The sequence below is a fragment of the Odontomachus brunneus genome, unplaced genomic scaffold (genome assembly GCF_010583005.1).
Source record: "Odontomachus brunneus isolate Ranch 3 - 2012 unplaced genomic scaffold, Obru_v1 Obru_scaffold_025, whole genome shotgun sequence".
NCBI classification, from domain to species: Eukaryota; Metazoa; Arthropoda; class Insecta; order Hymenoptera; family Formicidae; genus Odontomachus; species Odontomachus brunneus.
This window is the reverse complement of record NW_022639475.1, coordinates 1,177,439-1,204,643: the sequence shown is the minus strand read 5'-3', so window position 1 is coordinate 1,204,643 and position 27,205 is coordinate 1,177,439. Positions and strand designations below refer to the sequence as shown.

The window sequence follows — 27,205 nt, the reverse complement described above, 5'->3', positions numbered from 1 at the left end:
GTGAGAACGTAGAACGGATTGAGGTGAGCAAGAAAGTCCTGTGCCGTTTTGCGATATTCGCAATAATAGTCGAGATATTAATTAAAAAAGATTGGTGAATGATCACGTGCAATATGGTAGATGAGCTGCAGTGGCGCCGTCTGCCGTTGTATACTTATATATTAAATCAAACTGAACAAAAAAGTCCTTTACCATTTTGTAAATTACCATATAGATTTTTAGATATTAATTAAAGAAAATTTATTCATTATGGTATACAATCATATATGTAACAATTTTCTTTAATATTTAAAAATCTATGTGATTATTTGCAAAATGGTAGAGAACTTTTTTGTTCAGTTTGATTTAATATATTAGTATACAACTGCAGACGGCCCCACTGTAACTCATCTACCATATCGCGCGTGATCATTCACCAATCTTTTTTAATTAATATCTCGACTATTATTGCGAATATCGCAAAACGGCACAGGACTTTCTTGCTTACCTCAATCCGTTCTACGTTCTCACCAAGGGTCATCATGGAGATTCGGGACATCCTGTATAATTGACTATAACCATATTGTCTTTTTATATTCAATATAATTTTAACATATATACTATATAGTATATAGTAGTAAACACACACATTCTTTTATATAATAGTAACATTACCATTTTCAGTCCACCATTCAAGACCTTTTCAACATCGACCAAACGGAGAATGATCCTTCGGCACGAATGGCAGAGGTACTGGAACAGAGCCGAGACCGGGAGAAAGTCTACAACAAGGATGCAGCATCCTTCCAGACTGCGTCTTCCTCGTCATCTCAGCATACAGAAGAGAAAGTGGCTATTGGCGCTCTCGAAAGTGCTCTCGCTGCCGTCGAGGAGGATCTTGACGTTCAGGCAGCGAAGACAGCGAAAGCGGAAGCAGTCGCTGATCTCGCAGAGTTTGACGAGAACATTCCGCTGGACGACGCTGACAGGGATGATTCTCAAGTCAGCAAGGCGGAACAGGAAGTTCAACATCTGGTTTCTCAGGTAGATAAATGTTTTCATCTCGAAATCTTTTTAGTTAATGTAATTAGTCGAGCACTTTTCACTTTCTTTCTCTCTCTTTCATTATCTTATTACAAACATTTTTCAGTTTAAAATTTTGTTTTATCTTTTTGATGCTCTTTTAATATTATATTAATGTAAAATATTTATTGTATTTTTCAAATAGAATAGGAAATGAAATTATAAAATCTCGAAAAATTAATAATATTTACGAATAAAATGTGCAATATTAATTCGACATTTTTTAAAACATAATGTGAATGAGGATAACCTTGCAAATTTTCTTTTAATACTCATATTTACTACATTCTTTTAATACTTAAATTTATAATTTACAGTATTTTTCCTTAAAAGTGAAAACATGGAAATGGAAAAGTTCTAAGTGAACTGGATTTTAACCATTATATAAAATTTTCAACTATAGATTTGGGAAATTCTTTATATGTAATACTTTGACATTTTTCATGTTTACACTTTTGGAGAAAAGTTATATGATCGCCACCCATATACATAAAAGAGATTGTCTCCAGAACAGTATAATGTCTAATGTATATTATTAAACAATTTTATTTACTTGCGTAACTTCTCGTGTCTTTATCTTGATATGTTTGTGTTCATCCTCAAAAGAAGATAAATTTGTATCCATATATATTACATTTTCAAACATCAATGTCTATCAATTAGTAGACAACAGTAGATAAACCAATATCAATTACAATTACTAATATTAATTATCTCGCTGATATTCTAACATTATTCTAACATTATTCTTACAATTGTTGAAATCTCTTCGCTTTACCATTCATTTTCTTTTATATATATATATATATTTTTTTTTATTACTAATTCGTGATTTGCTAACATTGCACTTATTCATCAGTTAACCCCGATCGAACGGTACGCGATGAGATTCATCGAGGAGTCCGAGGGGTCGTTTTCCACGGCGCAATTGGCTGCCGCCGAGCGCGAATTGGAGGAACAGAAGAAGGAATGGGAGCTGGACAGGCTGCGGGCGTTGCGTGAGGAGGAAGAGCGACGTATGCGACTGGCTGATGATGACGAGGAGAAGCCGCTGACGTTTGGCCGTGAGGACGCCCAAAATCAGGTTAATAGCACCGCTGCTAATAAGAGTGGTCCCAAGCGATTAGTTAATAAGAGATTACCGGTACCGAGTAGAAGAAGTTCGCGTAGACGCGGCGGCGGCGGTGGTGGTAGAAATAGAACTAGTAATAGGAGCGTGCGTGAATCATTATCGCGGAGCGAGAGTGAGACCTCGACTAGTACCGAATCGGAATCGGAATCAGAATCGCAGGAGGAGGAAGATGTGGTGGAAGATAGCCTTGACGAGGAGTCGAGTCATACAGAAAGTCAGAGTCAAGGTGACGAAGGCGAAGGAGAGGAGGAAGGTGACAAAGGTGATGACGAAGCGGAAGAGGAAGATGCTAGTGAAGAAAACGAAGATAGTAGAGCGAACAGTAACGGTGGTAACGACACCGAGAGAGGAGAGGGTCTTCCGAGACGAAGAGGTCGTTTGGCCGGTGGTAATTGTGGTCGCAATCACTTCGATCTAAATAGTCCTCGTACTAGATCCCGGGGCAACGTTAAGATCAATTTGTGGACCCTAGACGTTAGTCCTATTTTGCCCGGTGTAAAGCCCAATTGTCGTCGCCAACAACCACAGCGCAACACGAAATTCCGCCGCGTTAAATTCGGGGGTCGTCTCTCACCATCTTTGACACCGTCGGTGGTCATAACAAACGTTAAAAGAAGAACTCGGCTCAGTACGAACGCCAAGGCGATCTTAAATCAAAACGTAAAGACTGAGGTGGTAGAAGAAGAAAGAGAGTCGTCGAAGGACGATTATGATTCTACGAAAAATGATCGAGACTCTTCGTCAAAGAATGATCGGGCTTCCTTGAAAAACGATAATGATTCAACAAAGAACGATCAAGCTTTATCGAAGAATAATACATCTGACAATCGAAATTCGATGAAAAATGATCAGGATTCGTCGAAGGACGATGATTTATCGAGGGATCAAGATTCGATAAAGCACGATCCAAGTTTGTCTAAATGCGATCGTGATTCTAAGAAAGACAATCGAAGTTTGACAAAGAACAATCAAGACTCGTTGAAAGACCGTGGTTCGTCGAAGGACGATCGAGATTCATCGAAAGACGATCGAGATTCTTCAAAGAACAATCGAAACTTGTCGAAAGACGATCGAGACTCTACTACGTCTTCAAAAAGCGTAAAGGGGCACGTTGCTGACGTTGACACAGGACAACCTCTCAATGATCGCACAGATCCGACCATACCAATACCAATTGCTCAAACACAAGTGGATCAGGTGAAAACGACGGAATCAAAATCGGATAACGTAGAGCAAGGTGTTAAGGGAGAGAAAGAGAAAGAAAAAAGCAGCGATAAGCTCATTCGTAACATTAATCTAGTATCGACGGTCTGTTCTGTTCAAATGACGCGATGCTCACAAAAGTTAACATCCGCGACCTACAGGAAGCTTGGACCTGAAGTGAATCGCAACGAGGATGCGGAGAATCTCGACGTGAACGTCAACACGAAGAACTCTCTGGCTTCACCGGGCAGCACGCAGTCGGATGTATCGCTGAAGCGCGCGAAGGAGACTACGGCAACGCGCGACATCAAGTCCATAGCCGAGATCGTCGTGTCCGCAAATTCTTTGTTCAATAATTCACGAGTCAAACTGAACTCTGCAGGTTCAAAGGAGTCTGAAAAAAACAATGTTGATTCATCCGCGAATCGTTCAGTTCCTCTCTTACGTTCTAAGACATTGCAAAACGCAAGTCCTGACGTCTCGTCGTCGTCGTCATCATCATCGAATGATAAAATCGTTAAAACTACCGCGGTACTTCGTGTTTCTGTCGCGCAAAAGAATTCTAAATCCGGTAACGTGAATACCGACGATACTTCTTGCGTAAATGACGAAAACAACGCGCGACGTGGCGACGAGGACGACGATGACGATAACGTTGAGCCGACGACACCCATAACGCGAAAATATACTAGTCAAAAATATAATAATTCTAAAAGCGAGTCGGACTCGGAAAAGAAAACGGACGATCCAGTGTCGAACTTGGTGTCTTCTGACTCTCCAGCTATTACTTCGTCGAAGAACGAGTCTAACTCGAGCGATCCAAAATGCAAGATACGAAAAGTTGTGATAGACACGAGCATGATCTCGCGAGGCGTGACGACTCGCAGCTCGAAGCTCTCTCCGATCGCCGGGGGAACCACCAGTCGCTCTGAAGAGGGTAACGTGCGGTTGACAGACGACAAGGTCGATTCAGAGGCAAACAAGACTAGTTTACAGCAGGTCAAAGTAAATCAGAGTACGCGAAAAAACGACACTTCATCGTCTTCTGTTTCTTCTCCGCAGCAGCTCGTGACCGAACAGAGCAGAGTCACGCGATCGACGACCTGTCGTTCGTTTACGCCGCCACTAGTTGGCGACACGCGAAACTCCCCCTCGCGAATAACCATCATGAAACGTCGACCAGACACTCCGCTGCCTCGGCCGATCACGAGATCGGCAACGACTGTCGTTAGTTTCGGCTCCACGACAACGATCGACGACGCGACATCGGCTGTCATTGCCGCCTCATCATCGTGTCGAGGTGAGAAGTATGTAACCCGACAAAACTCAAAGTTGTCCTCGTGTCAGGACAACGGTTTCGTTAGTCCACCGCCGTTCAGACGCAGCAGATCGATACCGCCGATGAAGCCGGACGTGAGCAAGGAAGCGACGACGGGGATCGTTGCAGTGGAGCGAAGCCCGATTGTTCACCTTAAACGTCGTCCGGACACTCCGAGACCAATAAACGTTCCTACAAGCAACAACGAGCAGCCAGTTTCCAGAGTAACTCGTTCAGGCTTGATGAATTCCGTCGCGAAAGCATCTACGTCTCCGTCGCCGTCCTGCCCCTCCACCACGCTACGAACAAGCGGTAAACAGCAACAATCATCTCGAGGTTCTCCGTCGCGCGAACCGAGCGCGAACGAGAATACAGAGCAAGGCGCTAGGACACCTCCCTACGCGTTTGAAAAACCCCAACGAACGGCAAAGGTCGTCGCTATCCTTACTCTGGACACGAGAAACAATCACCAGCACCACAACAGCAAGGCTCCCTCTTCGATCCAACTTAAATCCGCCACTAACTGCGCTGGTGGCGCCAGTGGTGGTGGGAATCCGGAAGCGAAAGTACAGGACAAGGAGGTCTTTGTAACGCGGTTGTCAGAATCTCTGAAGGAACAAGAGGCCGATAATGAGGGTTACGACTCGTCTCCTGATTCCAAGTCCAAGAGGCTGCGCCGAGAGACTAAACGTGCCAAGAACGCGTCGTGTCTTGACAACGAGGACGGACAGCTTGATGGAGACGATGAGCCACCGTTGAAGAGAGTCGCCGTCCGCACTTCGAGCCATTGTTCTGCCGCTGCCACTTCCGCCCCCTCCACGCAAACTCAGACGCGTACTGAAAAACTGAGGAACACGACGATATCTTGAGCCTCGCTGAAGTTCAGTCGATTGTTGCTGTCATCATCATTATCGTCGTCGCCGCCACCGCCGCCGACGACGACGAAGACGACAATGACAACGACGACGACGACGACGACGACGACACGAGTTTCGTCGCGAACGCTGTTATTGTTATTCGAGTCGGTTACGAATAGTTCGCCTACCATTTGTGCATGACGTCGCCAGGTTTGCCCTCGACACACAATGCATTATCATCGCGCGAAGAGACACCCGGCTTTGTAGAGATATCTACGATTTTTCGCGCGTTGATAACGACGCGTTATCTTTCGTCGACACTCGCACCACGTTCAGCGCTAAACGCAGTCGTTTGGTCATCGAAGTATAGTGTTACGCGCGATCGCTTTACGCGAGGGAAAGTCTTACAAGATTTTCTCTTTATATATATATACACATACACATGCAAATATACGAAAAATGTTCAATGACGAAAACTCCATACGAGTAGAACTACACAGGGAAGAGAGCTCTGTGCAAGACAAAAGTTTCATGTGGTAGAGACCACGAAAGAGACGAACTTTGTGTGAAAAAATTTTATGCGAGAAAGATTACTCTTGTAGTGTCCCTGTGAGAGGAATTCTCTCGTGAACGCAGAGAACTGCCACGGAAGGAAAAAAAAAATGCAAATTAAGTGCACGCGTTTGACGTTGAACGCGAAGCGCGAGTGCACGCGTCTCCTTTGTACATAATCACAAATACGACTTACGATTTAAGCGATGAGTTTCCTCCGTTGTACTCCGGGTACACGTGTAATATTTGTAGCGTTGTAAATTGTGCTCTGTGACCGCCTCGCCGCCCCACTCATATCGTGTCATCTCATCTCATTTCATCTCATCCAATTCGGTTCACACAGATACCGGGACGGGTCCGTCCTTTTTAACTGTACTTTCTATTTTAATTTGTCGTTTCCTCGTCCTGATTCTTTTCTCCTCGGGGCAGATAGCTGCAACTGAATTGTAGGGGCGAGTGCAGATAAGAAGGACCGATTCTTTTGTGCGCAGGTATCTAGACTACTTGCGATCTATATAGCCGTATTATTGACGGTGTGACAAGAAATACGAGCGGGTGTATTATATTAGGAAAAGTGGTCATGTTACATACACACACACATACAGTGTGTAGAGCTTTAGTCGAGCGATTCTCTAGTGTGCCACACTAGACGACTCGTATCACACATACACACACACATACACCTTAATAGTGAACACGTCGCGATCGAGACGCATAGGAAAATCTGAAGAGGTTGTTGAAGTATGTGTTGCGCACGGGTTGAGTCGACTCGATTTTACCCTGATCATTTTCGCTGTCTGATACGGCGATTCAAATTTTTGAAGTCATAGCGTGTTGCCTAGATTCGTTCTTTTTCTTCTTACCTTTTTCCGAAAGGTGATATAAAGGGAACTAAATTAGATGACACACTTGCGTGATTAAAAGTAGTCACAATTAAAAGTACGGTATCTCAAAATGATCGTAATGCCGCTTTTTTCAAGTTCTTTTCTTTCTAGAACAATTGAGAATTTGATGCGAAAGAGTTTGGTTTATAATGCATTTTTCTGAAAAGTTCAGAAAATAAAAGTTTGAATGAAATCTATGCCGAAATTGGGAAGTAGTCAACTAAATTATTACATAAATATGTATTTAATGTGATATACGTAATAATGAAAATAAATTTGAAATTAGTATAATATTGAACTAGGAATAATTGAATAATTGATACTATATGAAATAATTGTAGCACTATTCTCTTAGAGAACTGAGTTCTCAATGTCCCAAAGCAATTGTTAATGTGCTTTGCTATCAAATTAAAATCACGTATTATATATATATATATATATATATATGTATATATATACATACATACATTCATACATATATATATATTTGTGTATTTGAATTATTTCAAGTCAATATATTTCGCTCATTCGATCATATATTACGTGCATATATCTACCCGATCTAATTTAAGTTGTTTAAAACGAGAGAAGAGTTTAGAATCTTTTCATCTAGGAGACAGTGGGTGGTCAGGGTGATAGAGAGTCACGTAGTTTCTGTACCGGACAATTATTTATTCGGTAGAGGAAGTGAACAGCGAGCAGTCGAAACGAGGAAAGACCTTAGTCATACTTTGGTAACGCCTCGCGCTACATAAACTCGCAAGACAATGACCTGATTATTAATTAATATTATATATGTAAGGATAATCTCCCCCCGCCCCGAACGATGTCCCTCCGCTCTTTCCACTTGCCTCTCTCGCAACACACCACATATAAGAGGACACATGTATACATACCACACATACCGTAATACTTAAGTTGCGTGCCTGTATTTTGTATGAAATCGAGCGAGTTCGATGAAGGAGGAAAGAAATAAACGAAATATTCCTTGCTACATCGAAATGTGTTACCTTATTTCTTGATGCGTTTCCAAGTCTGTGTCGATCAAAGGTTCAGTTCCGTTTTGGTGTCAAAAGTCATTCTATATATACATATATACATATCTCTCTCAGCTCAGTGTGCTTGTTTATATTTATCGCGAATTATTAAAACGACGATTGGTTCTTTTACATTCTCTTCGCGCTATCTTATTATTATTCTCTTACATTTATGTATATATATATACATATACATACATACATACATATGTATCGGTTTGGTGTGGCAAGGCTATCATGACCGCACATTTTTGAAATGGAATAGAAAAATATGTACCATCTTAGTACGCGTGAGTAAAAATGAGCTCCAGCGAGAAAATTATTTATAAAAATGGCACCAAAACACTGCCTTTGCCATTCCAAACTTGGAGTCAGCAGCAGGTTATAAGCAGGCACATGTGAGCGTCTTCTACGCAGTACGGCTCTCGCTTTTGTAGAAGATAACGTCCGGAGATTGCGTTTGACAAATTAGAAAGACCCGTGTGTAAGATCCCGGGATTCACTTGTACGTATCGAGATATACCAGATTAGTACATTAGAGATACCAAACATAATATTATGAAAAAAAAGAAAAAAAAAGTCATAAACATAATGTGGACCTCAGATACGAAAGAATATATATCGTAAGACAATTTTGCTCTTTAGAATGTTTACGATGAGGGGAACGAGAGCCTTTGAACGAACGTTTACAAAATATCCCGTAAACTCTACTCTTAATTCTCATTCTTATGACGGATTTTGTTGCTAAATTTATTTTTTTTCAAGAAAAATTACAATTCGTGTCTTAATAATTGAAGACAAATCAATTTAAAATCTAATGTCAAAGTTGAAAATTGTAGGATCTTATATAGCATTAGTCTTCTCCTCCAATTTTTCTACAAGTCCTTCATAGTTGTTTCAATCAAACACTGAAATCAATGATTAGTTCCAAGTTGAGACCATCCAAGTACGGACGGTTTTTTTTTTCGGATTAACCATATCGGTGAAACTGCATAAAAGGTAACACAGCACCGAATTTTTTCTTTTTGAAATATGTTATAGAGAGAATTAAATTCTGAGTAACTTTTTCCTATACAACTATATGGCAGTCGCATATAGTTTCGGAGATATTTGACTTTAAAATTTTGGAAATGTACATGTATTATAAATTGACTATTGTATTTTTATATAGATATATTATACGCAAGATCATAGGAGATCATAGGAGATAAGTCCCCTTTTCTTTAGGTTTACCTAAAAAAATTTATCATTAATATTAATATATAATATTAATATTTATCATTAAACTCCATAAATTGCCCGAAACCTGAAGTGTTTTTCTTTCCGTTATACAGGGTGTCCCATTTTAAAAAACGCATCCTGATAATTCTTCAGCCAAATATATTCAGCAAAAATATTTCAAACAAAAGTTGTCGGGTTTAAAAAGGAATATATGAGGGTGACCTTGACTTCGAAGGTTATTCGAATGTCAACTTTGCTTTTTAAATAGAAACATCTATTTTTTTATTACGGAATTTTATTCTATGTAGAAACTAATAATTTTTTTTTTAAATTTTTTGTACGACCTCTATTTGGTAAGATATTTACGGAAATATCTACATATAATTATTGGTTTCAATAATTTTTTACTCCAATTTTATCAACTTTACCAAAAAATAGCAAAAAACAAAAATTGTTTATTTTCTTCTCACAGAGCTCTGAGAATTTTTTCAGAATTTTTTATAAACTTTTTAGTATTTTAAGAAAATGCTAGAAAATACAGTACTAAGAAATTAATTAAAAAATTCTCAGAGCTCTATGAGGAGAAAATAAACAATTTTTATTTCTTGCTATTTTTTGGTTAAGTTGATAGAATTCGAGTAAAAAATTATTTAAACCAATATTTTTGTAGATATTTCCGTAAATATCTTAGAAAATAGAGGTCATATAAAAATTTTTTTCAAACAAAAGTTGTTAGCTTCTTTACGCGGAATAAAGCTTCGTAATAAAAAATAGATATTTCTATTTAAAAAGCAAAGTTGACCTTCTAATAACCTTCAAAATAATCTCCAAGGTCAAAGTCAAGGTCACTCTCAAATATTTCCCTCTAAACCCGACAACTTTTGTCTGAAACATTTTTGCTGAATAATTATCTTGGTTGAAGAATTATCAGGGTGCGTTTTTTAAAATGGGCACCCTGTATATGTGTATATATATATATAAATTGATTTATTTTGATGCTATTCTCTTCAAAAACGCAGCGTTTGGATAATAATAATTTATTTAGACATTATACAACGTTGATAGTACTTACAACTTAAAAAAAAACACTAGTATGCGAACTGTAAAAGTACTTTACATTAAAATATTCGACTTTAAAGTTTACATGTTATAAATGGACCTAACTCTTCAGTATTTCCAACTAGAAAAAGTTTTTGTTTACATTACTTAACGATAGCTTTATAGTCACAAATGTTATGTCAGCCATTAGTTTCTCACAGTTCGTGAGTAGCCTTTAACATGCGACTACACGAATTCCTATGCGTATGTCTGTATAAAAATGGAATTAAAAAGAGAGAGAATTCCAAAGATATAATCAAAAGATATAATCAAAAACTAAAAAATAAAGAAAAAAAGAGGTTAATAGGAGTTCAGGCACAGAAGTTGTAGATATAAATAAAAAACTAAAAAATAAAGAAAAAAAGAGGCTAATAGGAGTTCAAACATGGAAGTTGTAGTGTTATGTAGATGAAAGTTCCTTATGTTGGGAAACAAAGCAATTTGTTGAACATTTAAAGTTTAACATCAAACGTTTCGGTTCATCCATGGACTCTGTTTAGTGTAACAAGTAATTCTAAATAAAACGGCATCAAGAATTTTACAAAATAGACCTTAAGATTGTTCGCAACCGTCCATAATAATAAAAGTTATTCTCCTCCTTTGAGACTTGGAGGATTACCTGCAATAATATCGTTCTTATCTTAAGGTTTGGCCCCTATACTACGTCCAAAACTACGACTGCTGCACTCTACTAAGTACTTCTGCGAATAACTTCTATTACGGACGGTGAAGGCAGGTTTCAACACAGACTGGAATTAACACTGTTTTCACTGTTTCTGATTTTATGTCTTGCAATTCTTTCCTTTCAGTCTTGGTTGCGAACAATCTTAAGATCTATTTTGTAAAATTCTTGATACCGTTTTATTTAGAATTACTTGTTATACTGAAAAGAGTTCATAGATGGGAACGTTTGATGATACACTTTAAATGTTCAATAAATAATTGCTTTTTTCCCCAACACAGGGAACTTTCACTTATATCCATAGGTTTTATAGCACTATAACTTCCGTATCTGAACTCCTATTTGCCCCTTTTTTTCTTTATTTTTTAGTTTTTAAAAATGGGATATTTATAACATGTATATTTTCAAAACTTTAAAGTCGAATATCTCTGAAACTATATGCGACCGCCATAGTTATATAGGATAGTTGTATAGGAAAAAATTACTCAGAATTTCATTCTCTATAACATATTTCAAAAAGAAGGAAATCGGAGCTGTGTTATCTTTTATGCAGTTTTACCACGATAAATCTCCAGTTTAGATAAAAATCTATAAGTTGAATTTGTTCGTATTAAAGTTACAGATTTTAGATTTATTTTGATTTATCTTGATCCGTTTAATCATTAAGTGCGAATATATAATGTTTATAGACGAAAAATTTATATAAAATGGGCGTTGATCGATAATGATATTAAAACAATTTTGTGTCGATATATTTTTGGGAAAAATAGTATGGGAGTCCTAAATAAGGATTTCCCCAGAAGTGAGAGAGCTCCTATGTGTCTCATAATGTCTCATGTTTGGCTTTAACGTCTTGCAGATTTGGTTGTCAGAACACACGATGGAGCAGATGCCGGTATGTATTACGAAATTATGCATTTCTGTTCATTATTGCATGAACTGTCGGTGTAAAATTTAAATAAACTTTTGCATGATTAATTTATCACATAGTACTCAAAACTAATTTTGTTGCAAAGGTTCCCGAAAGTCTATAAAACATATACTGCAAACTTAAGGAATATAGTATATTAAATCTAAAATTAAGAGAGAGAACATATGCCATATTGGCATACATATTAAGAATGTATTAAATGCAATAAAGGATTAGAAAGAGTTATAACTGAAATTGTTCCTCCGAGAACGCAGTTAATTACATTAATATTTTCTTGATAGATGTGGTGTCCACCAACACCTCCCACGACGGATAATGACGTGTACATCGACTATTCTCTGGGATTTCTCTACGAAAATACTCCCATGTCGGAGGCGCAGTTACCACCGATCTACATTAAGAAAGAACGGAAAAGATGCAGAGTTGACGTTGGTATCAGCGAAGACGGTGAGTCTTACTGTTATTCTCGTTACTCTCCTCTTTTGTTTATCCTCTTATGTTCCCTCTGTATTTCCAACAGCTGAACTGGCTACCTTACCAGAAAAGTACACTGAACTAATAATTTCCCGGGGGAAAAAAGTTCATATATGGATTTTGTCCATATATGATTATATATAATTATATATGTCTACGTCAAAAAGAATAGTGTTGTGAAGATACAATTGAAATAAATGCTTTCGTTTATGATAGCCTATAATATCGATGTTTAATTGAATTGAATTATATTTTCTTTCTTTCATTCAACAGTATTTGTTTTATGTATAGACATGTATATTTAAATATGATCATATGTAAGGTCACATATATGGACAAAATTCATATATAATATATAAAATTCATATATATATAATATCATATAATTATGTTTATTGTATATATGTGTGTATATATACATATAAATATGCAGGGTTGGAAAGTAACTCGTTACTTGTAACGAAGTTACAGTTACAGTTACATTTTTTGATAACTGTAACTTAACTTAGTTACTTATTTTTAGTAATTTGTAATTCTTTTAACAGTTACTTTAATAGTTACTTAGGGAACATAAAATTAAAATTATATAGTAATCGTATATTAATTTAATAACCCAAATAGCACAGAGAATTAAAAAAGAATTAAAAAAGAATCCAATCGTATGTCACCAATTTTGAGTTCATTTTCAGATGCAAAAAGAATTCTTTAGAGTTCAGTGAAAAGAATTCTTTTTGCATTTAAAAATGAACTCATAATTGGTAACATACGATTAAATTTTCTTTAACTTCTCTGTACTATCTGGGAAATTTGTCAACGTATTTATGGAGCATGTAATTAAATTCTTTTACCTCTACAAGGCGATCATTATTAAGTTTTTATTATATTAACTACAGATTTGAAATTTGTTAAGCGGATTGACTAATTAATGTGATAGTTATTAATTATAAAATTAAATTCTTATATTTTAGTAAAGTTTAAAATATAAGATTTTTATATTTACAATAATAATTTATAATAATTTTAAGAAAGTAACTTAAAAGTAACGACTTGTACTTTTTTAATAACTGTAACTATAACGAGTTACTTTTCATAGCCAGTAATTTGTAACTGTAACTAGTTTCAGTAAAGGGAACTGTAACTGTAACTAGTTACTTTTAAAAAGTAACTTTCCCAATCCTATAAATATATCTCTTTATAATTACTCTTACTTGCCCTGATTTAATTCGATTCAGTTGTAATGCAGTTTTCAGTATAGCTATAAAAAATAGATCTATTAATGATAAATAAATAAATTAATAAATAAATAAGTTAATCCGCCAATTTTAATCATTTTTACAATAAATAACTAATTACAATAATCTAGGCTCAACAAGAGATAATATAAATTACAATAATAAATAAGGACGTAATAATAAATAAAGAGCCAAAGTTGCTGATATTATGAGCTACTTACGAAAAATTTATTTAATTCATAAAATACGTTTTGACCATTTTATGTGGTCCTCTTCGGTTTAAATCGGTCAGTATAATCTCTTATATCATAAGTCCCCTAATGGTGGTGTCATATTCTCGAATATCGTCACAAACTGTTCCCCCTGACATGTCAGTATTCATAAGTTATATATGAGGAAAAAAGAAAAGAAAGAAGAGAGCAAAAAAGAAATAACCGCAAAAATCGAACAAAACCAATATTGAAAAAAATAATAAAAAGTTACAATTATTATGATAATTATTTCCGGAAATAAGGAAAAGCTCTTGCACAATCTATAAGTTCGAAATTCTAAAACGACTTTACTTGACGGACACGAAGTTTGAACAAGAATCAAACATTGGCATATAAAGGTAAGGCAACACAGAGAAACAATCAGAGACAGCTAAGCAAAAACACAATCAGTAAACACAATCAATCCAAATACCAGATATGTATTTGGAAATTAGAAACGAAAGAAGAAAGTAAGATCAATAAAAGTTAACGTTTTACATGAATCATTTCAAACAGAGGAAAATAAACACGATCAATTTTGCCAGTATCAAATTGAAAGTTCAAGCCGTTGACCCGACATGTCAGGTGGGAACAGTCTGTGACAGAATTCGAGAATATGACAACACTATCAGGGGATTTATGATGCAAGAGATTTATATTGACCGATGAAGAGGACTGAAGAGAACCACATTAAATAGTCGAAACGTATTTTATGAATTAAATAAATTTTTTGTATGTAGCTCATCAACAATTTTGGCTCTTTATGTCCTTATTTATTATTGTAATTTTATCATCATTTTATTTCATTTTATAATCATTTTATTTCATTTTATCATTTTAATTATTTTATTTTTAAAATTTAGGTTGTCGACCATCAAAAATACGACACAAAGACGATTCCATGCATCCGCCAAAATCGTTGTTCGAAAGACCATTACCCATGTTGATGAAGATACGTCGCGAAATGAAGATGCATAAATATCGGACGATGATGCGTCCACCGGTGCCCATGTTGGGCGTCAAAACTCCATCATCATCAAAGACTTGTGAGTCGGATCAACCAGTGGAGTGGATGATAAACGAGGAATGGCTACTGCTACAAGCCATTCAAGTGTATCAGGCACAACCGGTGAACTTGATAATGGTGTCGCCTAGTTACGTACCCAATTGGGATCTCGTCTCCGACATTGTCAACAATGGTTCGCGATTGTTCAGATCATTTAAGCAGTGCAGGATGCGATATGAGGCCGTGGTGGAGCCACGTGAAGAGGGCAAGTTGCTCTACGACACCACGCCGAAGAAGCAGAAAAAGCAAAAGGGAAGCGTGTATAAGACACCGCAAGTTACCGAGGTAACCAATAAAAGCACCAAAGAAATTGTTAATAACGCCATAAATTGTTGACGACTTCTTTCGTTTTTCTTCAGCAACAGAGCAAAGGTAACAGACCGTTGAGGACGTCACAGCTACAAAACCAGGATAGGAACCAATCGTTCACACAGATGAACATTCAGAAGTTCGAAATCTTCAAAAATGTGTCCAACAAACGTACACCGACCGTAAAGCCGATGGTGGTGACACCATCGATGAAGAATCCTAACAACGCGGCTGTATTGGCCGATTATGGCATACAATACGACAATCCTAAGACGTGTGAAGAGGTTGCTCAAATTCGCATTGATAGACTCAACAAGGAGAAATTGAAACAAGCTGTGTGTATATTAGAACTTACTTTATATATTAACAAAAATATTAATGTTATTAAAATGTTATATATTAATTTAAGATTTATATTGAATTAATTCATCTGTATATCACGTAGTGCATGTAGATTATTTAATTGAACATACTTTGAACCTGCTTTCGAATTAAACTATATTAAATTTTGAGACTAATATATACATCATTTATGAAAGCAGGATATAATTTTTAAATCCAAAGAAACTCCCTGTCTATGGATTATAGGTCCTGGACCCGTCGGAACGAATGCAGCATGTGGCGGCACGTCTGCTTCAGCAACAACAGATGCATCAGTTGAAGTTGCAACAGCAACAACAGCAACAGCAAACCCAACAGCAGACGGCCCAGCAGGTAGTGTCGAGCTCCGCAGGTAGTGCCACGTCTCAAGTTCATCAATTAGTGCAATCGACGATTACTGCGGTGGCCAACACCGGTGGCGTTACTAAGGTCGTGACCAGCAACGCGACATCGAACAACGTTGCAACTGGTAGTAACCCAGTAGCTACTACTGTGAAGGCTCGACCAGGAACAGCAGGAGGAGGACAGCAGTCTATACAAGACGCTAGAACGACATCCGCGGTAGCGGTAGCAAGTATCGGGAATGTGCAAACTGCACAACGGATCGCGACTGCCAGCTTGGTGTCTGCCGGTCAAAGTTCCGCGGCAACAGCAACAGCGGTGGCACAAAAGGTGGTAGGCGTCACACTAACTGCTACTCCTGGCACCAAAACAATGACAACAGTTCAGTTACAATACTACCGCCAGCAGCAAATGTTGATGCGACAGCAGCAACATCTGAAGATGCGTGAAGGGATGAATGTGAGTGGGAATACTTCGATGGCATCGGTAATACAATTATTAATATAATCCTTATAATTATTCATTATATATATATAATTGAGATATAATTATTAATTATTAATAATTACAATAGAAGATAATTTATACACAAACATCAATAATACAAATAATAGTATTAGGGATAAAAGACAATTGTTTATTAAGATATGTGTAATTAAGATTCATTCAGATATTTCTTAATTTAAGAAAATATCTTATAGGAAATTCTAAAATGGTTTATGTGTTAAGGCTATATATTAACATGTGTATATAGGATGCGGCTGAAATATTTATCCAGAAGAAAATAGCAATATCTATCTTTAAACACAAGAGACCTGATAGTAGAGAGAAATTCTTTTATATTGATTTCACCGTAATTCCTAACAAATCTAGAAACTTTGCGTTAATAATCTTATTATAATTTCAGGTATTACACGCGCAAGGAGGCAGTGGTCAAAAGGTTTCAGTCGCAGTATCAGCTACCGCAGCGCAACAACGAGCGGCAGCGGCCACTTTAATGAAACAAGGTATCGCTGTAGGAGGATCCGTCGCGCAAACTGCTGTAGGTAAACAGGCTGTAGCAAGAACTGTGTCCGAAACGGAGATGGCTGCATTGATCAAACGTCAGGCGCTGCAACAGCAAGCAAAGGCGGCTGCAGCAGCTGCGGCAGCGGTTGCACAGGTACAAGTGAATGAGAGTGAGTGAGTGAGTGAGTGAGTGAATGAGTGAATGAGTGAGTGAGTGAGTGAATGAGTGAGTGAATGAGTGAGTGAGTGAGTGAGTGAATGAGTGAGTGAGTGAGTGAGTGAGTGTGTGAGCGAGTGAGTGAGTGAGTGAATGAATGAATGTGTGAGCGAGTAAATGAGTGAATAAATGAATGAATGACTTGATTCACTTTCTAGTAAAAAGGTAATGAGAAAAGTTAGACACATGTTTATAACGCGCGTAGTATGACTAATAGATAAAATAAAAATGTATGATTCAGTTATTGATACATACTGAGTACAGACAGAGCTATATGTCTTTTTGTCTCGATTTTTCAAGTTAAACATGATAACTTTATTCATAAAAATCGTTCGTAAATATCAAAGAGATTTTCTATGAATTACGGTAATCTTGAAATGTGGATATGAACGTTTTCGAATTCGAGATAAATATAGCTGTTGCGTTTGTAAATTTTATTTCTCTCGATATACGTCACAAAAGAAACTAATTGCATAATTGAATATAATAACCGTTGACGAATAATCACAATTTCGTTGCAGGTACCTGCCCAAACAGGACTGTCACCAGCACATATTTTCGCGCAAGCGGGTTTACAAGTGCAACAAGCGGGCACTTCAACAAGCGGTACTCCAGTAGCCACCTTGGTGAAGACTACTAACGTAGCTGGTGTACGCACCGCAACACCTCAACAAATTCGTCAACTCGCGCTACATCCACAACTCCTCGCTCAACGGAAGCTACCGACGCAGAAAGTCGCTCAATTGGCTCAGGTAACTGGTAAAAGTGGCGTACAAACGCAGCTAATTGTGCAACAAAAATCCTTGGCCGCGGCCATGACGGTGCAGCAAATTCAACAGGTGATGAAGCACGTACAGCCTTCTACGATGCAACAGTTCGCTCATGTACGTAAATCACTGTGTATATATTATTTTTAGAGCTAACATTCGAAGGACCTAACAAAAAAACATTATTACTTATATTTTCTATTATTATTTGTTTTTTATTAAGTTTGGAAAATTTAATATATTATAAAGATAATTATAAAAATAAAACCATATATAAAACACACTATTATTTATATTTTCATGTTTACACACACACACACACACATATATATATATATATATATATATATATATATATATATATATATATAAACACGAATCAGTAAAAATATTTGTCGGTAAGAAATTATCGGTAAATATATATATATATATATTTTTTTTTTACCGATAATTTTTATTGTGTGTGTGTGTGTGTGTATGTGTAAACATGAAATGTATATATGTGTATGTATGTATGTATGTGTGTGTGTAATAAACGCGAAAATACGACATTAAAGAAAGCAACAACGTGACAAATATTAAATTAGACAAATATTTTTACCGATTGCATCTTAATTAATTGAGAAAAATAGAAGAATCTTGCTAATACTCGCATCTATCTTATTACAATTACAGGTTTCGGCGGGTCAGGCAGTGTCTCAGGCCAGCCAAGTGGTATTAGCTAAATCTCCGTTGCAGACACGCGTAATACCTGTCGCGTCCGGTGCTCTAAAGCAAACCATTCAGGTCGTGACTGCTAGCAACGCTCAGCTAAGACAGGCCACACCTATCCAGGGAAAACCTTTGACAAGTAGTACTGTCAGACGTAGTCCTGGTCCGGGTCCATCACCGGGTCAATCACCGATCCCGAGTTCTTCGACTACCGGCACTGCCGCTAGCTCCGGGTCAACCAACAGTCCAGGAACTAGTTCTGCTTCCACTTCGAACATGTCTTCAACTGCATCTGCACTTGGTCAAGTGAGACTGCAGGGCATTACGCACTCGCAGCAACAGCCGCAACAACAGCAGCAGCAGCAACAAGCTCAGCAAGACACTCAACCGAAATAGTTTTCTTGTCTTACGAACGAAACATATGAATTGAATCGGGAAATGCGATAGGTCCTACGTGTTCAGAGAACTGGGCTTAATTTATTACAGGGCTCGAAACAGTTTGCCAATTTCAGCCGATTCTCGGGAGCTACGCCTTCTATTTTCCTCTTGCCACGAGCGGACCATAAAAGTGACGGTCAAGCTTCCAAGCTAGACTGGCCGCGACCGTCACTTTTGTGGCCCGCCGCGCGGTAAGGGGGAGATAGAAGGCGCAGCTCCCGAGAATCGGCCGAAATTGGCAAACTATTCCGAGCCCTGAATTATTAGTTCATTATATCTAACACACAAACATTAGTTGTACCATCAATATTTAATATATTAACATAGTAGAATGTTAATATACTAATACTTATTGTATATATGTACATACATGTTATATAACATATGTGTAGGTATATGTATGTATGTGTACATACACTAATATAACATGTTATGTAGCCTGCATGTACATTATATATCTGTGTATATAAATATAACACTTTACGTTTCTATCTAATATTGACTGAGGTATTCTGGATTGAAAGAGATCAGAGACAAATATCGGCAAAAGTGAAATTTTGTTTAATTGGGATATTCTAGTCACTGGTGAAGGAAACATTTTATTGAAAAGAAAATATTGTTTTACTGAAAGTATGTATTAGCTTAGGTACGCAGGTTTCTCAAAGTTTTCCGATTCAATTCGATCTTTTAAACGCGCTATTCATTTTTCCTTTTTTTTCAAAGTCACTGATAATTCTACTGATAATTCTAATGTGCGACGTTAAAATTTGACGTAACAATAGTATAATGTACATCCGAAGTGTAAAGCATTCCAAGGTTTTGCTGCGATCGATCAATTTTATTTCGACGTTACGATTCATATTTAGACACAAGAATAATTATTCGTTTGACAGATCGGCATTATCCGTTTAGTTTGTACGTGATAATTTTGTTCTCATGTGCCTCGATATAATTACAAAAGATATTAATAACAAACGCTTTAACATTTCTAAAACAAAAGTTAGAGCTCTTGACAAGATAGTGCAATGTGGTGAGAGAACAATCGTTTTATCTAAGATATTTCGCTTATGTTTATAAGTAATTCGAGAAACATACAGATGCTATCTTATTTGAATGTTTAGGTCTCCTGGCCTTTCGCCAAGACCATTTTGATTTATAATAGAAGTGAAGAAATGCATGGCCAAAATTCCTACAAAGTATGTTGAGGTGAAAAGATATATTAAAAAAGTGACACTTGCAATCAATTAAGCATACTTCTAAAATAATACTCCCCAACACTTTCTTTTTACTCTAATAATCAATAAACAACAATAAAGTTAACAAGTGACAAGATAATAAGAAAATATAGGTTAAAAAGGAAAGAAGACATGTCATGTTAATTTATAGTTATTTATTGATTGTTAGAGCAAAATGTTCGGAGTATCTTAGAAGTGCTTAATCGATTGCAAGTGTTATTTTTATATATATCTTTTTATTTTGACGTACTTTGCAGGAATTTTGGATATGCATTTTCTCGTTTCTTATTAAATAAAAATTCCGCGATGAGGTGCCGGAAACCTTAATCTTGTGCACTGTTGTTTTTAATTGAGAAGATATTTCAACTTAAATTAACAAAATACAATCGTTAGATTCAAGTTTCGTTTGAACGCGTTATATTACATACACCATTTCATCATTGTATCTTCTGTCTGTCTTTCTTTCGGGGCACCTTGTATTGTGCGTGTATGTACACAGTTGTATGTATATATGTATGTATAATTTGCGTATTATAAGTGCTGAAATAAATCTCTATGAAGAGGAACTATGTCTTCTGTATTTATATATATCGAAATTGCCGGAAAATCAATTGTCTACTAAAAATAATGTTTAATTCGCAACGAGCAATGAGCTTTTTTTAATTACTAATTTTTGTCTTGAAAATACCATCTCAAACTGTCATTTAGCGGAAATATCTACTCGGTATAAAAATACTATAGTTTATACATATTTGCTTTGCTATGAGATAAATTATGAATTTGATTAGAAAAATACTGAAATTTTATATTTAATAATTTCAATAAATAATATTACTATGTAAAAGATTAGTGTTCAAAATTTGAGGTAAAATATACAGGGTGTTCCGTAAGTCGAGGTCAATCGCTCGGGAGATGAATAGGGAACCAAAAACAAGAAAGAAAGTTGATACATAGGTAAAAAAATGCGTTGTTTTCGAGTATAATAGTATTAACACAAGTTAAAATCAATAAAGTATCAACGATAGGAAAAATCTAAAATTCTCACTGTTATTAGATTTGAGGCTTTCACGGCCATTGATACAATGTCTAGATATAGCTTCCGGAATGGAGCCGTGTCTTGAATCAGCGATATGCCTATTGATAGCTCCATTCCGGAAGCTATATCTAGACATTCTCACTGTTATCTTCGAACGCAGAACGCAACATGTAATTATTATTAATCTTCGCCTTGACGAACACGTTTGATTGCTTTGATCATGAAAGTTTAAGTAGCATTGTAATCAGATGCATAAGGAAATAAGACATATTTCGAAGTTTTTATGAGAAATTTTTATTACTGAGAAAATAAGACATACGTCGAAGTTTTTAGGAGAAGTTTCTATTTATTATTGTAATATATGCAAGATTATTATTTTCGAACGATAATCAGTAAATTTAAATAGTGTCAGAACATATGCTGTTTGCTTCGCGGCAATATACGGGATTTCTCGCATAAAGCGTCCAAGAAAAAAAATATAGGTAGAACAGATAAAAGTAAAAAATTAACAATATACAATCAAAATTAACAATAACAAATATTATATAGATCATTTTTCAAACAATTTCGAGATATTAATTAAAATAGTTGGGCATATCAGAGCGCGGCGACGCGGCAGGCGGGACATACAATTCGCCGCGACATATCAGTACATCAATTTGTTCAGAATTTTTATATCGATTTTTTTACAGAATGTAAAGACGATATTTTTATATATGAAATATTTTTGTGTTCTCCTCATGTATACAAAGTGCACGATATTGTGAGAAAATAATGTGCTTAAAAAGTATGTGCTAATAAATGTAAGTATGTGCTAAATAAGCGCAGAAAATTTAAGTGAGACAGCCTACATTTTTGTTCACAATTTGTCTATTACAGAGTTGTCATTTGTTGAGCACGTAGAGACGAATTATATCGCATTGGTTACATTATCATTTAACCTGCATCATGATATTTTACGAGTGCAGTATTGAGTATCTTAATATGTGTTGGTACAATCTACTACGCATACGCAGAACGCAACATGTAATTATTATTAATCTTCGCCTTGACGAACACGTTTGATTGCTTTGATCATGAAAGTTTAAGTAGCATTGTAATCAGATGCATAAGGAAATAAGACATATTTCGAAGTTTTTATGAGAAATTTTTATTACTGAGAAAATAAGACATACGTCGAAGTTTTTAGGAGAAGTTTCTATTTATTATTGTAATATATGCAAGATTATTATTTTCGAACGATAATCAGTAAATTTAAATAGTGTCAGAACATATGCTGTTTGCTTCGCGGCAATATACGGGATTTCTCGCATAAAGCGTCCAAGAAAAAAAATATAGGTAGAACAGATAAAAGTAAAAAATTAACAATATACAATCAAAATTAACAATAACAAATATTATATAGATCATTTTTCAAACAATTTCGAGATATTAATTAAAATAGTTGGGCATATCAGAGCGCGGCGACGCGGCAGGCGGGACATACAATTCGCCGCGACATATCAGTACATCAATTTGTTCAGAATTTTTATATCGATTTTTTTACAGAATGTAAAGACGATATTTTTATATATGAAATATTTTTGTGTTCTCCTCATGTATATAAAGTGCACGATATTGTGAGAAAATAATGTGCTTAAAAAGTCTACTAATCATAGATTATCGTAAACGGTTACCGATTACCGATTCTTTGAACCGGTAAATTACCGGTTACTGATTCTTTGAAACGATAAATGCATTACCAAGTGCAAAAACGCAACCAATTCTTGGGAATGCTTATTAGAAGCTTTTCCTCCAAAGAAATTTTAACGGTAATATTAGCGTTTATATATTTGTTAATATTACAGACGAATAATACAAATTTTGCAAAGATAAAAGTAAAAATTGATAAAATTATAGAGAGTTTCAAATTGGCATCCAAATCATTCACTGTAGTAAATTAAATTTACAATAAAGCCATTGAAGAGTGATAATCTCTTAAAAGAAAATAATTAAAGACGTTTCATGAAAGTAAATCAAACGTTATTATTTCAGAATAAAATTATTTAACATTAATTTTTAAAAAATATAATATAATTAAATATAGAAAATTATTTAACAATAACATATTTCTGAAATATGGAAAGATTTCAGAATTCTTGAACAGTATAACTTTGCTCACGGATATTTACCCGTCTCCATTTCGATTTTGGTTGGGCAACAAGTTAATTATTTTTACCGAATATTTGGGCACCAGCTACTGCGGTTTGTTATGATAATAAGCTTTGTTTTGGTTTCTTTCTCTCCTATAGATCGTTTCCGCAATGTTAGTGCTAGATATATAATCTGTGATTATTCTATTTACGGACGTAGACATGTTATCTTTGACAGGATCAGTTGCTTTTAGCTGAACTCAACAAAGGTATTTTATATTATTCAGTTTTAATTATGTATTATATCTCAATCTTATTTAATTTTTTATCATTTTATATGTTTTTATAGTTATGACGGCTACTTCTTGATATTAATTTATTACTTAATATTATTGCGGTAACGATCTTGTCGGCTTTAATATTGCGACTAACACCCATGTCTGTTTTGCGCTGGTCTTTTACTTATTGTAATGCGTTCGTGTCGTTAAGCCTTGAGTTTCTTTATCACTGAAGAGGGGTCAGCCGTTGAGCCGAAACGTTTGAATGTTTTTTAAATTAATTGTTCATTTCAATAAATTTTACACGATTTCCTAACATAAGGAAGGTTGTTTTATCCATATGATATATAGCACTATTAGTCCTGTGCTTGAACTCGGATTGCTTTTTCCTACCTTTTGATTTATATCTTTATTTGCGAGTTCTTATTTCTTTCTAAATTAATTATTTTTATAAACAAACCAGACCAAATAAAAATAAGAGTGCAACGCTTGCATTACTTATTCATTAATTCATTTATATATGTATGAATTACAAACAATTATAAATCAGTGTTGTTCTTATCAGTGTTTATCTTGGTAATATACATCATTTTTGGTAGTAAATTATCATCATTTTTGGCAACAATCATCATTTTTTAATATATACATTAATTAAGAAAACTATGAGTATATGTTTCATACAAGTGATAATGTAATAAACGTATAAACGTTTTATATATTGCAGATAGTTCTTCAAAATCCTAGCTACTTAAATAAAAATGTGCTGTATGATACTTTGAGATTGTGGCTAGGAACGGGACTTATTACTGCCCCTGGTCAGATCTTGGAAAAAAACAAACTTATCTGTAACGTCTGTAATTATAATATGCAAAAAATACGTCATTATATTTTTATACAATGTCGGTTGGATGCAATGACATAATTTATTATATTAATAAAACAAAGTAGAGCATTTATGTTACACATACTCACGTTGAGCAACAGCATCTACTTTATTAATTAATAATATTTACTCATCTCAGTATCTCTGCCGTAGTAATACCTTGTAGTTTCTATGTTCAAATAAATGTTTATTAGAAAACACATTTTAATTTTTATTAATATTTTAATTTCTAATTGATATGTAAGCTTACATAAATGTAATATACATGTCCCGAACCTCCATGATGACCCTATGTGAGAACGTAGAACGGATTGAGGTGAGCAAGAAAGTCCTGTGCTATTTTGCGATATTCGCAATAGTTCTTGAGAAATTAATTATTTTGTCTTAACAAATCAGTGTATAGAAAGCGGCAGCGGAAAGAAAGATGCCTTCGGCCGCGTCGGCTTCCGTGCCGATCGGTTACAAACGACGAATCTCGCTGGTCGCGCCGGCTTTCGTGGTGATCGACTGGAGCCGACGAATCTCGCTGATTGCGTCGAACTGAGGCATTGTATATCGTCGTATGATAGTTTTCCTAACCTTAGTACTGATCAACTTTGTCAATTAATTTCTCATTTCACAGAGCGACGTTTATTTCTGCCAGATTCTTATTTTATATGCAAATTTATATGTTAATTGTTTATAGGGTTTTCGAGAACACTGGTCTAAAGTTGTTACAAAACTCAGTGAGATAAGTCAAGTATTACGTCGAAATTATTAAATTTATAAACTCAGATAGACAAAGCGTGCTGAACGCAGCATGCAGATCATTAAATGGATATTTGTTACTATTACAACACAACGTTTTTAAAATACAATTGTTTTAAGAAATACTTATTTATTACAACATAATTGTAATCAAAATACTCAATTTATATTTCTATAATAATTCTTGATTAATTGCAATCTCTTTCCGGCAAAATAAGCAGCATATTTCATGATATTACTTTCAAATATTGCGCTGCTATCTGTGGTTACATTCAGGGATGCCGATTCAGTTACATTTGCAGCACGCTGACAGCGCGTAGAGAGGGTGGCTTCCATGTATGCGTTCCCTGTCCGTTTGCGTCTCTTATTTCAGTCACACTTCAGCCGAAGTGAGAAGCGCACACAGATAGGGCACGCATGCATGAGAGCCATTTCTTCTATGACATTTCCTGTGAGTGTGCCGCAAAACTTCTTCTAACTATGGAGACTTTGGGTCTGGACGTGTTGTCAACAAGACAACCGACCTACTAGCCTACAGACAGGAAAAAAGTTCCAGATCTAATAGACTTCTGCATAATAAAAAGTATATTAAAAAGCATATCATACTTCCAATGTGAAGTATGCCTCGAATTGTCCTCTGATCACTCTCCGGTACTGATTTCAATGTACTCACAAATATATGACAAACCCGTAAAATGCAAACTACACAGCAGTAACATAAATTGGAATAAATTTCGGGAAATCGTAGAAAACATCTTGGATACTAAGATTCCCTTAAAATACGATAAAATATAATATATTTATAGTTGTCCAAAAATTTAACGACTCTGTACAAAAAGCCGCGTGGGAAGCCATTCCAACTAACCTCCACTCTAATACCAACCCAGATAGCCAAACCTAGGTTAGTAGTCAACTCTCCCAACTAACCACGGCTAGCTGTCAATTTTCCCGTCAGCTGTTATTTACTTTCCTTCACAACCCATCGTCAAGGAGCGCTTGTCATCCTAGATTATCTGGTGTCTATATATATTTCAAAAGTACGAGCGCAACACTGCCCCCTCTCTCCAAATTGTTCTCCCCACAATTCAAGAAGGGGCTTTAGAAGATCGTCTTCCAAGGGCACCAAGATGATTTCCTGTTCTACCCTGAGCTGCTGCTGCAGGTTACCGAGCATCATCAGGTCCCAACCAATTTCCCTCTAGAATTTCAATGCTGATTTCCAGGCACCAAGACAGCTTCCTGTCTCAGTCCGTGCTGCTGCTCGTGTACTTATACTTTAGGTCAAATTGAACAAAAAAGTCCTCTACCATTTTGCAAATAATCACATAGATTTTTAATTATTAATTAAAGAAGATTATTGCATGATTTTGATAATGCACTCATCTTCTTTAACTAATAATTAAAAATCTATGTAATTATTTGCAAAATGGTAATAACTTTTTTGTTCAATTTGACCTAAATTATAAGTACACTACGGAAGTCGTCACTATTATAACTCATTTACCATATCCTGCATGATCATTCACAAATTTTCTACAATTAATATCTCGATAATTATTGCAAATATCGCAAAACGACATAAGACTTTTATGTTCATCTCAACCTGTTCTACGTCCCCACAAAATGCCCGGAGGAGAGTGTGAGACACCCTGCATACACACACACACACACACACACACACACACACACACACACACACACACACACACACACACACACAC

General features: G+C 35.9%; 1 protein-coding gene across 1 annotated transcript in view; it reads left to right on the top strand.

Annotated features, from left to right (window-relative positions):
• Positions 1–20,974, top strand: part of LOC116842534 (helicase domino) — a 35,884-nt gene extending 14,910 nt beyond the window's left edge. The window contains 10 exon segments of the mRNA XM_032811889.1: positions 664–1,023; positions 1,922–5,584; positions 11,906–11,941; positions 12,259–12,424; positions 14,798–15,285; positions 15,360–15,644; positions 15,898–16,491; positions 16,940–17,194; positions 17,779–18,141; positions 18,700–20,974. Of these exon segments, the coding sequence (XP_032667780.1) occupies positions 664–1,023; positions 1,922–5,584; positions 11,906–11,941; positions 12,259–12,424; positions 14,798–15,285; positions 15,360–15,644; positions 15,898–16,491; positions 16,940–17,194; positions 17,779–18,141; positions 18,700–19,131 (6,642 nt within the window). The 3' untranslated portion in view covers positions 19,132–20,974.
• The last annotated feature ends 6,231 nt before the right edge of the window (positions 20,975–27,205 follow it).